Below are 15,588 nucleotides of genomic sequence, written 5' to 3' on the forward strand. Positions count from 1 at the left end.
TAGAAAGCCTTGTTTCTGGAGGAAAGGCTTTTCAGCTCCCTAATTAGCTTTGTTTAGGAAAGTTTTGGCATGCAAATGACATGCCATAAATCATGCAGGCTTTAATGAGAAGCAATTTGTCTTCTGGTTTCTTAAAGCTTCTCTCAATTCAGACAGTAGAAGCTTTCCCTCCCTTTCTTTCCACCCTGCCACACAAGACCTGCAGGTGATGGGGCAGCCAGAGCTGGCCTGAGCGTCTTGTGCCAAGCTCTGGCAACGGCGTCCTGTCACCCCCTGTCCAAACGTTACTAATTGCTGTCTTCTCCCACATCACTGTGCACAGGACGAGCCTTGAGACACGGAGGGTAGGGAATGTGTCTCAAATGTAGATCTGCGTAACATAAAAAGTAACGTGCTGGTGAAGGACCAGGGCACCCAAAAAAGAAACCCCTCCACAATTTGTCACTCCAATACTGGAGCCCAGCTGCTTCTTGCTTTCATCCCAGACTGCTGGCTTATGCTGCTTTATGCTTTCTGTGCTGTGCCTACCCGCAAAAGAACAAGGAGCTTGCTTTTAAGATCAACTGAAAGCAAAGATTTCACACTACCAAATCAGGATGGCTTGTGCTTTGTGGAGCCCAAATATCAGCTCTGGGGATAAGAACTGACAAGGGGAAACTATGGAGTTTGGAGCAAGCTAAGGCTGCAGACTCCTGAAGAAAGTTACCATAATAATATGGTAATTTATGCAAGAGCATGGCACACAGGCTCCTGCCTATGCATCAGAAAAGGGCCATTTGAACCACTGATTCTAGCAAAAACACACAGTATGATCAGCAGCACTTACGAAAACTGTTGTTGATACCTTTATATTCCAGGTCCAAGTATTGTCAGTAAACAAGGCAGTATGATACGCTAAAAATACTACTTACTGCCAGCACAGGCCATTCCCTAGATGTGAATACAGTACCAAGGCTTTCTGAAAAGCTGCACCCTCTCTCTCCCTCTCACTGCCATGCCTGTTGTGAGGCCCTTGTAGCCTGCATGAGATTAGCCCATTGCTTGGTTTTATTTACAAGCGGCTCTGAGTTCAGAATTCAGTCTCTAAGTATTTTGCACAAAAAATCCCACCCTCGTCTTTCTCTCCTTCTTGCACATGCATATGCACAGAGTGGAGGATCCATCTGCCAGCACAAACACTGAGGGCAAGAGACAAGCGGAGCTCCCCACGCGCTGGCAGCAGCGGGAACCAGACTCCCTCTGCTCAAACGCTCCTTGCTTTGTTTTGCACCATTCGCGTCTGCATGTACACAGGCAGGAGTTCCTTGCCTTATTTTAGGTTGGAGTGCCAAGAGTACTTTTCCAAACAGTTCAAAAATCTAAGCTAGAAATAACTACACACAAGAAAACCCCTCAATTGCTAGTAAAGAAAACATTACTGGATGAAGTGATGTACATCTGGGCGTGCTTCAAGCAACTTCAAACAGCTGCTCGGCCAAATGTGTCCTTCCCTGTTCATCTCAGCAGAACGGTAACTGGACTCTAAAAATGGTGGCTGCTCTCTTCTTCCCTTCAAACAGTCACTTGTCATCCTGCCACTGCTTTGAACACCTTTTCTTTTTGGGGAGCTTTGTCTTGACAAGATTTGTCGGGGCCAAGGGGTGCAATGGCTCCTACTGGCTCCTTTCGGGGCCCAAAACACCTACTAAGCTTCCCAGTTTGCTCAGGCTGACACGGACAAGGAACGTTTCATATCTGATGTCTGCACAGAGAGAGTTAACTTAAGGATTTTTGTGCTGGAAGCAAAATTGAACAATTTTATCCTTACTTTTGCACCCATAAAATTCAGTTGACTGTTGTCTCCCGTACCCAAAATGGCAAGGCACTAGCAGCAGAAGCTGCAAAGGGAGATGTCAACCTACCCCACGTCCTCGAGCCCTGGTCCTGCTACAGAACAGTGCCTCTGCATCTACCCTGCTCACACCATCCCTCTGCCTTCGCAGCTGGAGCGCATTTGCTCTTTCACGGTGTCCCTGTCCTATGCTGTGTTACTAAAATAACTGCTCTGCAGCCTCAGGCTTTTTCCATTCAGGAGCCTGCCACTTGCATGACTACCCACAGGGCTTGTGTTTGAAATCAGCCCCATAGTTAGCTAGTAAATACATGCTAAGCAGATGATGCTCAGGAACGAAAGGCCATACCCAGGCCTTGAACCAGTGATACCTGCAGTCCAGAAAGGACTTAGTCACCTTCTCTGTAGCAGCTCTGAGCTACAAGCTCTTGCTTCTTCGCCCAGCAGAGGACTGGGCTCAGTGTTTCTGTTAATTGACTAAGCGCTCCTTGAAGTGTCTGTACTTCAGTATCCAGGATTTCCTAAATTTTGGCCAACTTACGTGGTTTGTGTTTTACGGCACCTAGAATCCTAGAGCTAGCATGAACCTAATAACTTCAGTGTTTAACCATTTTCACATCTGCCTATAGCCGTTTGTACCTTTACTTCATTCACATCTGCTCTCAAGAGACTTATACAAAGGACTGGCTCACACTAGGAGTATACCTCTCTTAGTAAGAGAAAGAAACCAAAAGCTTTTCAATCACTCTTAGTGAATAAGAGATGTAGGCCCTTTGAACTGTCCACAATACTGATGATACAAAAAAAAAAAAAAAAAGGAATCACAGTATCACAAAATACTGTTATATAACAAAATCATGATGCCTTGTGGGGCCAGAAGGAACCTAAAGGATTTTGGAAATCTCTCTGTCTTGCCTTGCTAACATCCATTCTTTTTAGCTGAATGCCATTTCACTGGGAAGAGGGGATTAGGACAAAACCCAGCCCCAGGGTATGTCATGCCACGGCGCAAGCTGTGATGAGAGTGCCTGAATTCTCCACCTTCCCTCTCAACCTCCCCAAAGTGGGAACAGCTAAAAGAGAGGGCTGTGCTGGAAAGGACCCTACCTTCCAGCAATGAAGATACGCAATTCAGGGCTCTGCTGGTCATTAGTGCTCAAGGGAATGCACATCTGACCAGCCAATGCACATCCAGGTGAAATTTCTGGGAAGGACATTTTAGTGCTCTAGCTTGCAAGCTGCAGCCAGAGGCGACCCACTACCAAGCCTTCTTTCAAGTATTTTCATGTATTAACAAGAGTAATTTATGATTTGAGAAGTGTTTGTTGACCTGAACCTTCCTTGTACTCTCTATGGTAACCTGTTCTGGCACAACTCTAACTTCTTTTGGCCAATAAATTTTCTTTTTCCTCATGCACATGTTAGTACAAATATAAAAGAGATAATATGTCAGAAAAGGCAACAACTCGCACAGGAACAAACTGCTAAAGTTTCCTGCTTTGGTGCTGGGCACAATAGATTCCTCTAAGCAGAACCAACTGCTACAAAACCGCACCCAAAAAAGTTTTAGCTTTCTTGTGAAGTTTTTGATAATCTTAGTAAAACAGGGAAGTTACCTTCTGTAAATCCTGTACAGTCTTAACAGTGCCAGTCATTTGAACAGCTGCAGAAGCAGGAGACTGCTTGGAGTTTTTTATTTTCCTGCAATGATCCAGAGATCTTACAGTGGAAATAATTCCCTACGCTTCAATGAACTCTGCTACTTATGGTAGGAGCGTACTTTGCAGAAGAAACTTTTCCTGAAGGCAAAATATCCTAAAATGCCTGGAGACAAGATTTTACACTGTTCTTTGAAGTGGGCAATGGTGACCACTCATAGGAATGAACGGCCTTGATGACAAGTGGGATAGCAAGACCAGAGACATGTAAAAAGACCACACTTCAGTTTGATGGTCAAAGTGATAAAAAACCAGGAAAAATGTTTTATAGTGATCTTATATGGAAACTTCACATTCTTTGACAAATCCTCCCTCTCCCCCAAACCGCATCAAGCAAGATGAGTTGTTTTAAGCGCAGCTTTTTGTTTCTGGTCATTTTTAATGAAAGTAAGAGACATTTTGGAATGAAAGGTGCAAGTTATACATATAATTAGGTATCAGTCTTGGGACTGAAGTAGTGCTGTCTTATCAGCTATGGCACGATGAAAATCTGTCAGCTGATTTGATAGACTGTTCACAGAAAAGCAATGGTTCAGAATACATCTGTCTCAGTCCAAAGCTGCTGTTTGTCATTAATTGCTTAACAGCTATATTACATGTAACATGAGGTCACCAAAATCTAGAGAAGTATCTGATTAATCCAATGCCCAGTACTCCTAGCAGGACCATATCAAGTGTGGATAGATGCAAAAATCTTGAGCTGAACAGAGACTTCCTATACTTGTCATTAGGACCTACAGATGACTTCTCTTCTGCACAGTACTAAAAAAACGCCTCATAGTTTCCCCATGATGCCGTGAAAGAAATGGAAAGGCTCAAGCACTGCCTTTAGGCTGAGATGCACAAATGTGGGTACAAACAACAATGGATGTGTGTTGGAGCAGTTTAGGTTTTGGTGCAAACATATACAAGTACGTGGGCTCTGATTCAGGAATGAAGAGCAGCTGAAGTAAGTTTTCCAAATTGTTTCAAATCATTAAAACCACACTGACATTCAAATTACCATTGCTTTCCCTGAGAGAAAGGTACACAGACATTAAAGAAGTCCAATCGTGCACCCACTCACATCTGTATGTGCTTAAATAACCACATAAACAAGATTTAAGCTCAAGATGGATAGATCTGGAGTCAATTGGATTTGGCTCCTAAGTGCTAAGTCTTTTGTGATAACTGAATGTGTACTCCCAAGCCACAAAGGTGCTTTTGAAAATTATACTTGCTGCAGAGGGTTACTGGTACCACGCAGGAAGAGGCCAAGCACTTTCATTAAGTAATGAGAAATCTATACAAGGATCTACCTTCTATAGATCTTCCTTGTGTTTGTCTCGGGTTTTATGCTCTCTCTTATTACCACAGTTTTAGGTTGCTTTATAGAACACAAAACCAGCAACAGCCATGGCGTTGCTCAAGAGGTGCTCGTATGCAGGGGGCCACAGCAGAGAGAGTCTGTTGCTGCTGCAAATTCTTTCTCTATTTATACTGGGAAACTTTATCCAGTAAGAAGGGTTTACAGTATTCTGATCCGTGAACTCTAAGTGCTGACATTAGAGGCAAGTGAGTGATTTCCAGAGGTGAATGAAGCGCAAGAAATAAGATGGCAGCCTTTCTCGATCAACTGAGCTACCTCTGCTCTGCATCATACACGAACACCACCATGATAAAGGATGTATGGGTCTGTCAGAAACCTGCTAAAACATTTCCTCCACAAGACAGATAGGCAGAGCTAAAGTCTGTGTGACGGACCACGCAAGATAGCCAGTGTGAAACATAGACCTGGCAATTTTAAATAGATTCTTGTCTAAGAACACATTACAATTTTCAGCCAATACATTTTTAATAATATCTATAAAACTAAATAGAAACATTGGCTTGCAGACAAATGGCTTTTAAGAGTAATTATTGATCTCTTCTTGATATTCAGAGATGCTTCTTACAGATTTCACTTGTAGCATGTTTCTTAGGAGTAAAGTTCAGCCTTTGCACAGGGCTGGCATTAGTCATATAAGTCCTTCCCTGGGCGGTATTAAGAGATGTGAACAGCACACATATCTTGTGCTGGCCTTCTCCACAGCACGAAAATTTACCTTCATACCTTCAGTGTTAACCACTCAACATATTATTCATACAAGCATCAAGCACCCTCACAACCACATGCTACTATCAATTTAGATATTCAGCAATAAAAAGTGAGTCATAAGTCATTAAGCGTATGCCAGCTGAGACTATACAGTGAAGTCGATGACTGGTTATTGATGTAAACCATAAAACTACTTACGATGTTTTGGGTTCTTTTACCTATTCAAAAGGGAATGGTCTGTGCCTGAAAGTGTTCACAGTCTGACCAAAGTAATATTGATATTATAGCAATATTAACATATTGTTTATAAATTAATTACTAATATAGTGGCATTAATATTATATATTAATATATATATATATATCAGGGTGCACCTGCACTAGTAAATCAGCAGTGAGAGGGCATGTTTCTGCCACTGCAACGCAGTGCTCCATTCTGAGAAGTATGGTCCCTGCGCCTGTCTGGTCCAGGCCAACAGCATCCTCTCAGCAACTCCCCATCGCAGCTGAGGAGCTACCGCAGGGCAGTGAGCAGCCCCAAGAAGCAGTCTGCATGCTGTCATTCTGCTTTGGAAGATAAAGAGTTTAGTACTACCTACATAGGGCATTCCCGCCTGCCGGGCTTGGTGCCAGAGAGAAGTCCCAGGCACATTTAATTTTCTAGCATACTACCACAGTCTTGGAGTCTGGGCATACAACAGCATCTAAAGCAATGGACCTTGACCTATGGACCCTATCCTTACAGTCTGCATTTAAGGCAAGGAAGAGCTGGCAGAAACAGAGATCAAAGAAGAACGTAACAGTAAGACAAGGTGTTGTGACACTTGGGTTGCCTAATCATTGTCAGAAGTTGGAGGAAGAAGAGAGGCAAACAGATGATATTTAATATACGTCACCTAAGTTCAAGACAGCCAACAGAACTAGGGTTTTTGATGTTAATCCTACTAAGGACTGATGAACTACACGGAAGTTTATGACTTTGCCGCATTTCTTACTCTATGTTTCTCCCTCATACTGGGCAATTTGTTTGAGTTTCAGAACTAGTCTCTCTCATGTTTCAAGCTCTGGTGCTTCCAAAATGCCACTGCTCTTGCACCTGAAGTTTTCTCACCGTCTCTGTGCACCCGTTTGGAGAAGGTCTATCAATAACGTAAAAACATACCGAAGGCGGGGACGCGCTCCACTTCTGTTGAGCAGATGTTCTCCTCGTGTGCCCATCTGCCATAGGTGGCAGAGTAGATGATAAGGAACTTGGACTCCTGACAGTGGAGTTTCAGCTCCTGGTTTTCACATGCTGATTTGGTTTTGTATTCAGCTAAAAGAGAAGCAAATAACAATATGGTAGCATGAGGCAATTTACTTGGCTGGACTGTTAATAGCAAATAGCAGCATGACAGAAAACAGCTTTTTCTGCAAGTTCTGTTGTGAGTGATGTGCGGCACGATTACAACCAGAGACAAAGCCGATAGGAAAGCGGAGTGTTTCCTCCAACTGAATTGCTCCCATATGACTATCTAAAGCCTCCAGCTCCTTTTTGAAAGGAATTAAAAAGTTAACTTTTGCCAATCTCCTCTCCCAGTGGAACGGCCTCCCCCCTTCCCACCCGATTTCCTGGCTTGCTTTTCCATGAGGAGAAGCCTCATCCTTTCCTTTTGTCTCTCCCCGGGACAATGGTGCATTCTACGCCTACTTCAGATGCCCGCCTGAGTGCTGAGAGCCTCCGACCACTCATCAATCATGGGGATGGCTGGCATCGCCCAGTGCCACCGCATACAGCACAGAGCGAGCGCCGAAGAATGGGAGGCACAAAGGCATGGGGACGGGCTACGTATCCTGAGCCAGACAGCGCTCTCAGCTGTATTTGCATGGCTCCACCAAGGTCAGTGGGTTTCCCTGGGCGTGACTATCCAGCACCGGCTCATTTGACAGTTTTTCCTGACAGAGCCATGTGAATCAGGAGCCTGAGAAAAATACACCCCCTCCCTTTCTCAGCTGGCAGAGGCACACTGGCAGTGCTGTCAGCACCGAGGTGGGGAAGCCAGCGTGATCATCTTCCAGACAGCGTGGTTTATCCCTCCTAGGGAACTGCTTAAAATCTGCCATCTGGCCAAGGAGGTCTCTTGCTGGCCTAAGCAGCTGCTCTGCTTGCAGCATTTTACCACTCGAGTCTTCCTGTTCTAGGTATGGTGGCAAGCCTTTTTACTGCAGATAAGGCCAGGGAGAAGAGTTTATTCTGCTCCATTTTTTTGTCCTTCAAAAATGTGAAAACAGGAAAAGGAGGTTCCTGAGCTGAGCAGGAGAAAAGGGAAACCTTATTGTTGCTGCGTGGTATCCCTGTGAGTGGAGTGTGGGTGTTGGTGCTAGGGGAACCGGAGAGAGAAAAACCTCCTATCTATTCAATAAAGAAAACATTATTGTTTCATTTAGAATAGAACAGATTAAAAAAGTGGTTAATGTTCTTGGTAACAGACCAGTTTCTTCCATTCAAGCTCATCAGCAGTCACAAGTTTAAAAAGAGTGATTTTAAAAAATACTTGACCTGCTGCAGACTGTTGCTTCTGCAGAAGCACCTGCCATATCGTACACCCATAGGGATCACGCCAAGAAAACAGAGGCTCTGACCCAAGGGCTGACAGCCTAAAGCGGGGCTCTGTGTCTGTATGGCTGCGCCCCATGGTTGCTGAAGAGGCTATGGAAGTACAGACAACAGGAAAAAACCCACAAGTGGTATAAGACAAAGGTAAGAATACAACAGACGACCTCTGCAGAGATGCAGCAACAGAGGAAAACACGGTATTTCTAAATAGATGAAAAACTAAGGGATTCAGGCAATTGCCTAAGTCCCCACTTGAAGGCAAGGAGATTGTAAAATATACTTAAAGTTATACTCAAGTGATTTCCTGAGTAAGGATGTTTTCCACAGCCAAGCCTAACAATATTGGTATCTTACCCACAAATATAAATTTCCTGTCACATGAAATCATGTAATTTGCACTGGAACTGGACTACTCCTCAGTTCTCAACACAGCACTTGCTGTCAAATACACTTTTCACCAGCTTTTGCAAAATCCAGATTACAGAGAACGTTATATATTCAAAGTAGCTCATTTCCAGTAGCAAAAATATTAAGCAGCTTGTAAAAGTAACAAACAGGATCCCAATCCACTTTAGATTAGTAAAAAGAGATTTCGAATGACACAGACACGGCTATGATATTCAAATTAATCTACCATTAATAATGCAGTAATTGTAATACCTAAAAAAAAAACCTTTAAACTTTAAAATAATAAAACAGATCATAAAAATGTTAAATTTCAGACATTTTTTTCCCCTGATGATTGGCCCAGTCCATCTCCCTGGGAGTTCTTGTGTCAGTGCTTTGCCAAAGGTAACACCCACCTACTCCATTTCCATATCTCTGCTCTGACTTCAATATTCTGCATAAATTGGCCCTTCAGCTTGCTTGCCACCCCTGTTCCTATTCCACCAAAGATGTCTATCTTAATGCTCTGATTAAAGAAAATCTCTTTTGGGCTTTCTCCTTTAGTTGTGGGATGGTATTTCTGAGTTGACTGGTGAACCTACCCATAAATCATCATTCAACTATTTTCTTTGGGACCCGTTTCAGCCACACTGGGGATCAGCTGCCAAAAAAAGCTGAGCCCGCGGGCTACTGGGGCTTGTTCTCACATACAATAGCAGCAAGAAAAACAATTAAAAAACACCAATAAATGAAACCTCATGATGATTGTCTTAATCTTTCTTACACTTTTCTCATGTTTACAAAGTGCATTCTCTTTGAGGCAGGATTTGTCCCTTCACTTACCAACATCAATTACCTGCGTAGAATACAGATGACTCTACAATGAAATTCTGTACTAAAGTTAGCCACTCATTGTGCATCCTCCAGCCATTTTTCTATAAATAGGAGGTAGTAACAGAGGATCTTTGAAAGCTTTGGTCCTACCTCCTTAAGCATTTTTGCATATTCCTTATTATCATATCTTTTTCATCATTTGGATCCTTAGCCCAAGCATCTGTTTTGCTGTTCAGCTCTGTCTTTCTAATATGACATTATCGTTGCCATCTCTTTGCAAATAATTTCCAAAACATTCTTCCTTTATAGTCTCATGTTTGACATCTGACCCTGCCAAACTACACTGGTCATTAAGTTGGCAGCAAGCACACTGAAGTTGTGAACACAATGGAGAGCTAAGGTAAAGCAGAAAAAAACAATTTGCTATTAATCTAAGAGTCTCAAAACTTCACATGGATTTATGCAAAGCCTTGTGCAGTGGCATTTGAACCAAAACAAACAACGAAATACACACAAAAACACAATTGCCTGATATGGATTACTTACTAGGTTTGCATTTAAAGGAGACAAGGAGGAATTTAGTGGTCCCTGGACACAGATCAGGTCCAAAAACCCGACTATTGACAAGGAGTTGGCAGGATCTCAGGTTTTGGCATTCATCCAGTACTTTCTAGAACAACGGGCAAAAAGGATAGGCTTGAAAACAAGGTATGAAGCTATACAGCAATGAGAACACTTAGTTGTACTTTCTTCTATACAGGAGAGAAATCATTCCTTCACAACTTTTTGGTTATAAACATGTAAGAAACATCTGTATCACTGGATTTAAGCCACAACTCTACTGGACTTTGACTCATGGCCAAGTTTATGGGAACACATCCATCGCAGTGATGCCCGTGGTAACTTAGGATGTTACCAATTTGCTGTTGTGTCACTTTTTCCTCTGGCCCCAGCCAGTTGGCCAGACCTCGCTGTGTGCCACCACAGCCTCCGTGGTGCTTGGGACTCTGTGCAGAGCCCAGAGCAAGTGGTAACACGCTCAGCCCCCAGCCTCTTCACTGACGTGCCCGAGGCACTCACCCACTCCTGACAGCGTTTATGGGAGTGTAATGTCCAGGTGAAGCATGGTAACTCAAAAAGATGTCTTTTTAACCATTTAATCTCGATCTACTTAAGTTTACCTGATCACACTCTGTAATATCTTCACTTGAAAGAGTTCTAACTAATGACTTGGTGTGTTTAATGACACTGAGGCACAACTCTAGCTTTAAGCCATATGTAGGACCTGCTTAAGGGGCACTTACTTCTTGCTTGCAGTTACACACATTATCAGGTATTGACTTGCCACTTGAACAAATTTCAGAATTGGTTTGATGAGATAGCACAGATGTGCCTGTCTATTCTAAGCCTGCTTGTCTTGTCTTTTTTTTTTTTATGCTCTTCGAACATTGTATGTACCCCAGATTCTTTGCCCTAGCAAAATATTGTGGTTCTTACTGTGCTGTTTCACTGGGAGTGGCATCAGGAGGAGGACAATAAAAAAGTCAGAAGTGTTATACGCAAAGGGTCATGTGGACCCTCTCCAAGTTCAGAAAAAGGACTGAGTACTCCTAGTGCTCATGTTGGTGTTCCCACTTCATCAGTGGTTTCGGAGCTGTAGCTATAGCAAATACAGACATTGCCCAAGACGAGTCTGAGTCCAGTTTTTAACTCAGTCACAAGCCAAAGCACCTAAAAAAACCCAGTTCAAATGCAGCAGTGTACTTATGAAATTCTTATTCGCCTTCAAAGCCCAGTTTAGAGAGGGTTTTCTATACGCTATTTTTGGATAGTCTGTGTTGTTGAGCCCAGGACTCCTGATGTTTAAAATCACAGCGGGCTGTGATAACGAGGGCGTTGTCTCCGGGTCAGATACTCTTAATAGGAGTAACTGTAAGATACCATTCTCTGATAGTTTTAGGTATTCCCATAAAATCTATGGGAATTTTTGCCTTGTTTCTCATCAGAAGGGGTCTCAGTCATACCGGGAGGCCAAATCACAAATTTACCACTGTGATAGCACAAGCTGCACTCTTGTTTCCAGGCTGAGAGAGCTGGCAGTGGCTGAATCTCTCCTGACATCCCTGGAAGCCATCCCTCCCAAGCAGAAATGATACACACTGGCAGCACATTGCGGTGGTCCTGTAACACTCTTGCCTTTTTGTTCCCATTGGTAGAAGAAGAGGACTTGCATCCAACAGTTTTTGAGCATTAAGTGCACTCTAAAGAGTTTAAAAGGGAAGGAAAAGCACAGCAGACTTAATTTTATCAGTCAATTCTTCTTTTACAGAGTTTTAAGTCAAACAAATAACTCTTCCTTAATTGGGATGGTTCTGGAACAGGCCAGTGAAATAGAGTTACATCTTTAGTAAGTGGAGACAGCTGTCCCCTACTGAGTCACCTTCTGCTTGCACCTGAGCTGAATCATCTCCTGCGCATCTATTTGTATTTTCTCCTATTTAATGCAAACAGCAGTCGCATTTTCTATCACGTTGCTGTGCAAAAACACGCAACCACAAAAGCAAACAATGATACTCGTAATGAGACAGCAGTGGGCTGTTCATATCCTGAGACAGATCTAACTTTGCAGTGATCCTTTTAATAGGAGGTCACTGTAAAAAATGCCTGTTATGCTTCCTCCCGGCTGCAGGGTAGCATCATGCCCAATTATGCAGACTGCAGATGCGGTTCCAAAGGGAAGGGGAGGAGGGATGAGATCACTGGTGCTCTTTTCTAAGAAATCAGTTTACAGGATGTGTCTCTTCTCCTTGACAGAACTGGAACTCCCTGAGATGCAGAGCATTCGTATCTCTCACGTTCATGGCCTCGTCAAAATGCTTTCATGCCTTTGATCAGTGACAGTGCCTGAACGATGATGATAGTTTATACAACAGTTATCCCATGCTGTGTTTATTATATTCAGGGGAAAAAAATGCCCATGGAGACCTCACAAAGGCACTCAAAAGCCCAAAATAATCACTGGTGTCACCTCACTGTAGTCAGTAAAATGACATCAAGGATGCATCTGGCCTACTGTTTTTGGTGGAGAGATGTACTTTCACATGGCCATAGGTCACATCTGGAATTTCTTTAGAAGTTGCAGTACAGGATGGGCAAGCCACACTTATAAAACTGCCCTAATATTGTTTCTGGAGACAGGATATCACCACCAAACCACTCTGTGAAACTCTTCAGCTCGCTAGTGGTGGGAACAGACATTCCCTGTTGTCAAGAAGCAATGTTGTTGGCTGCAAGCACAAATGTTGCAAGCTTCATCAAAGCTTCCGTAGAGCATTTACAACAGCTTCACCAAGAGGACATGTTGAGATTCCACTGACTCCTCATTTTTGCAACGATTTACTGAATTTGGCCTAACGCTGAGCATGTTCACTATGATGAAACAAGCCTTTGATGGCAGTGTAAGTCAGATCTTCTAAGCCTCATTACAAAAGTCTCCACAGCAGAAAGTAATAATTTATGAAGTATAAATCATTTTAAGCTATACTTAAGCAGGCCCAGCAAACAAACCATAGGATATTACTGATACAAATCATGTATTCATAGAAATGCAGATATCCACAGAAGTGCTTAGGATCTGCTGTTTAGCTGTCACAGTGCCTTTTCAGTGAGTGAAGATAGGCATGGAACAAGCCAAATACCAACCAGAATGCCATCTTATTCAGTGGATTTGTAACCCACCTCTGTCCAATGTTTGTATCCTCTCCTGGGGACAAGGAGGGCCTGTGTGTTGGATTAAGACTGGTCTGCTCAGTCATGACCAGCCCTTGATTAGAAGGGAATTGATTATTTCAGGGAACTTTGAGAAAGGGGTTTCCAAAGTAAGGTTCGTCAAAACAGAAGGTAATCTACAAAGCTTTCACAATCCTATGGTAATATCCTGCTGGCCAGACAAATCCTTTCAGTTGTAATACTTCTGATGGTAAACAGACATAGGCATGACGTCATTTCATTCAACATTGTGAACACTTGCCGTTTTCACGCAGCATAGCTCACCGCACGGAAACCGTCAAAAACATTCTGTGCATTAAGAACCTTTACAACGTGCAATACCTGCAAAGAGGTGGGTGCCACACAGTTTACGGGTTCTGTCATCCTGGTTTCAGGCTCCTGAGTACTACACATGCGGTAGTCGTGCCCGTAAAATGCTGACTGAACACTTATTGTTGAATGCCGAGGACAGCGCAGACTCAAATGCTCCCCATCGCAGGCATAGGCAGTATGATTTTGCAGAAGTTTGGTTAGGTAACCTAGAAAATATTCAGCTCTGTTACAACTAGTACAGGAAATGACAAGCTCGTTAGATAATAAGAAAACCACAATCAGTCTCTGGAAAGGGCACTGTAGTCAAGGTTATACGTATGGCCCGCTGCCACACCACATGGTCCTGTGAATGGGTCAACCTTTACGTGCTAGTAACGCTCAGGTCTGGAAAACAAGAGGTCGCGTGGCAGTGAGTCAGAGCCCTACCAGCACTCCAGCAGCGGCACTATGTCGGAGACGTCATTTCGCAGACGATAAATGGGCTCAGGCTCTTGCCAGTCGTGGTTGCCAGCAATCCCCGGGCGTGTTTGCAGAAATCGGAAGGGCTATTACTTCGCTTTGCCGGCTAGACTCTTGCATTCTAGCTGGCTAAGGTACTCCTCACACCTCATCTTAAACTGATGCTTTGCACTTCTGGGCTCCTACGCGACTGTGTTTCACACAAGGGATAATAAAAGTGATTCTCTCTGTATCACTGAATCAGATGCCAGGACAACAGAAGAAAGGTGGTCCATAAGTGCTGAACACCGCAGGTGCTGGACAGAAACCCAGAAGTAAGATACATAGAATTTTGTATTTGCTAGAGAGTTTGTCGGTATTACCAGAAGAGGGAGAGGTAGGATGCGTATGCAGCTGTCCACCTGTACCCTCCGTCTGCATCTTCTAATAAGTCCATGAGCAGCAGAGCTAATGACAGCTGTTTTTCTGATTTGTATTTCATCGTGTATAGTCTCTTTAGCTAAGATTTCTGTTATCACCACAAATATTAATAAATTTAATCTCCTACTGCCCTTCTCTCTGTTCTGCAGAATACTTTAACGGAAACATGCAGGCTGCTACCTTTGACCATTACAAATTAGCCATTGTGATGGGAAACCATGAGGGGTCATTTAATTCGAAGACCTTCCTCACCTATACTTATGAAGCTTTGATATCTCTACCACGCTGTCACACTTGATTGAAATCTATCTTTAAGCAGAAAAGGTTTGTGGGTGAAGGGGAAGAAGAGGCTCAAGGGACAGGAGAGAGAAAGGATACAAAATGCCAGTCCACAATTGAAGCAGTATCTTTCCTCATCCCTCATCCATAAACACATGGAAATTAGACCCCAAACCACTTTTTCCCCCCATGAGTTTTAGACAACCCAATGTACTACAATCAAAGCAAATCTGTTTTCTAATTCTTCCGCTATTAGCCAAACTTTTTATTAATGTGCATACGATAGCTATATTTGAATAGTTTCCTTATTCCCATGCATGCATTAAATTCTGTACAATTCTCTGTAAAATCAATTCCAGACTTCTAGAACACCAAGTTCATCCACATTCACATCAAAAAACCCAAAATTATCCAAACCCAACATATTAAATAATGAGAAAGCACTAAGAGCTTCCACTGATTTATTTGAGAAAAGATCTGTAGAAGTTTTAAAACTGAGACCATGACTACATACCTATCTTTTTAATTTCAAAAATTAATTTTCCTATCTTTGCCTCTTTTCCAAACATATAATTGGTCTAATTAAAGACAAAACCTAGTATCTTCTCCTCAGAAGCCTTGCTTACCCCACTGTGGTGACAGTAACATTATTACTGTTAAGTATAACAGAGAAAAAAAACCAAACCCTATTCTCTTTTTTGGTGGCTGAATCAGAACTAGAATGGCAAGGTTTTTGTATCATTAGAACAAAAATTAGTTTTCTCAAAGAAAATATTGAAAAAGAGTTTGCTCACGCCATTTAATTGTTCACGCTTTTTGCCCTTTTTAAACCTTTCACCAAAGATGAGCAATTTAAGAAAAGGGTTTTAAATAGAAATTTAAGTATT

At 42.7% G+C, this 15,588-nt stretch overlaps 1 protein-coding gene across 1 annotated transcript in view; it reads right to left on the reverse strand.

The window, feature by feature from the left end:
- The window catches only part of EVA1C (eva-1 homolog C), a 41,106-nt gene that overhangs the window by 12,039 nt on the left and 13,479 nt on the right, over window positions 1-15,588 (reverse strand). Inside the window, exons 2-4 of the mRNA XM_082304916.1 lie at window positions 13,553-13,749; window positions 9,989-10,112; window positions 6,788-6,940 (exon numbers count right to left, since the gene is read on the reverse strand). Coding sequence (XP_082161042.1) covers window positions 6,788-6,940; window positions 9,989-10,112; window positions 13,553-13,749 — 474 coding nt within the window. The remainder of the gene's footprint in view (window positions 1-6,787; window positions 6,941-9,988; window positions 10,113-13,552; window positions 13,750-15,588) is intronic.

This window comes from Platalea leucorodia (assembly GCF_965183815.1).
Source record: "Platalea leucorodia genome assembly, chromosome: 2".
Lineage (NCBI taxonomy): Eukaryota > Metazoa > Chordata > Aves > Pelecaniformes > Threskiornithidae > Platalea > Platalea leucorodia.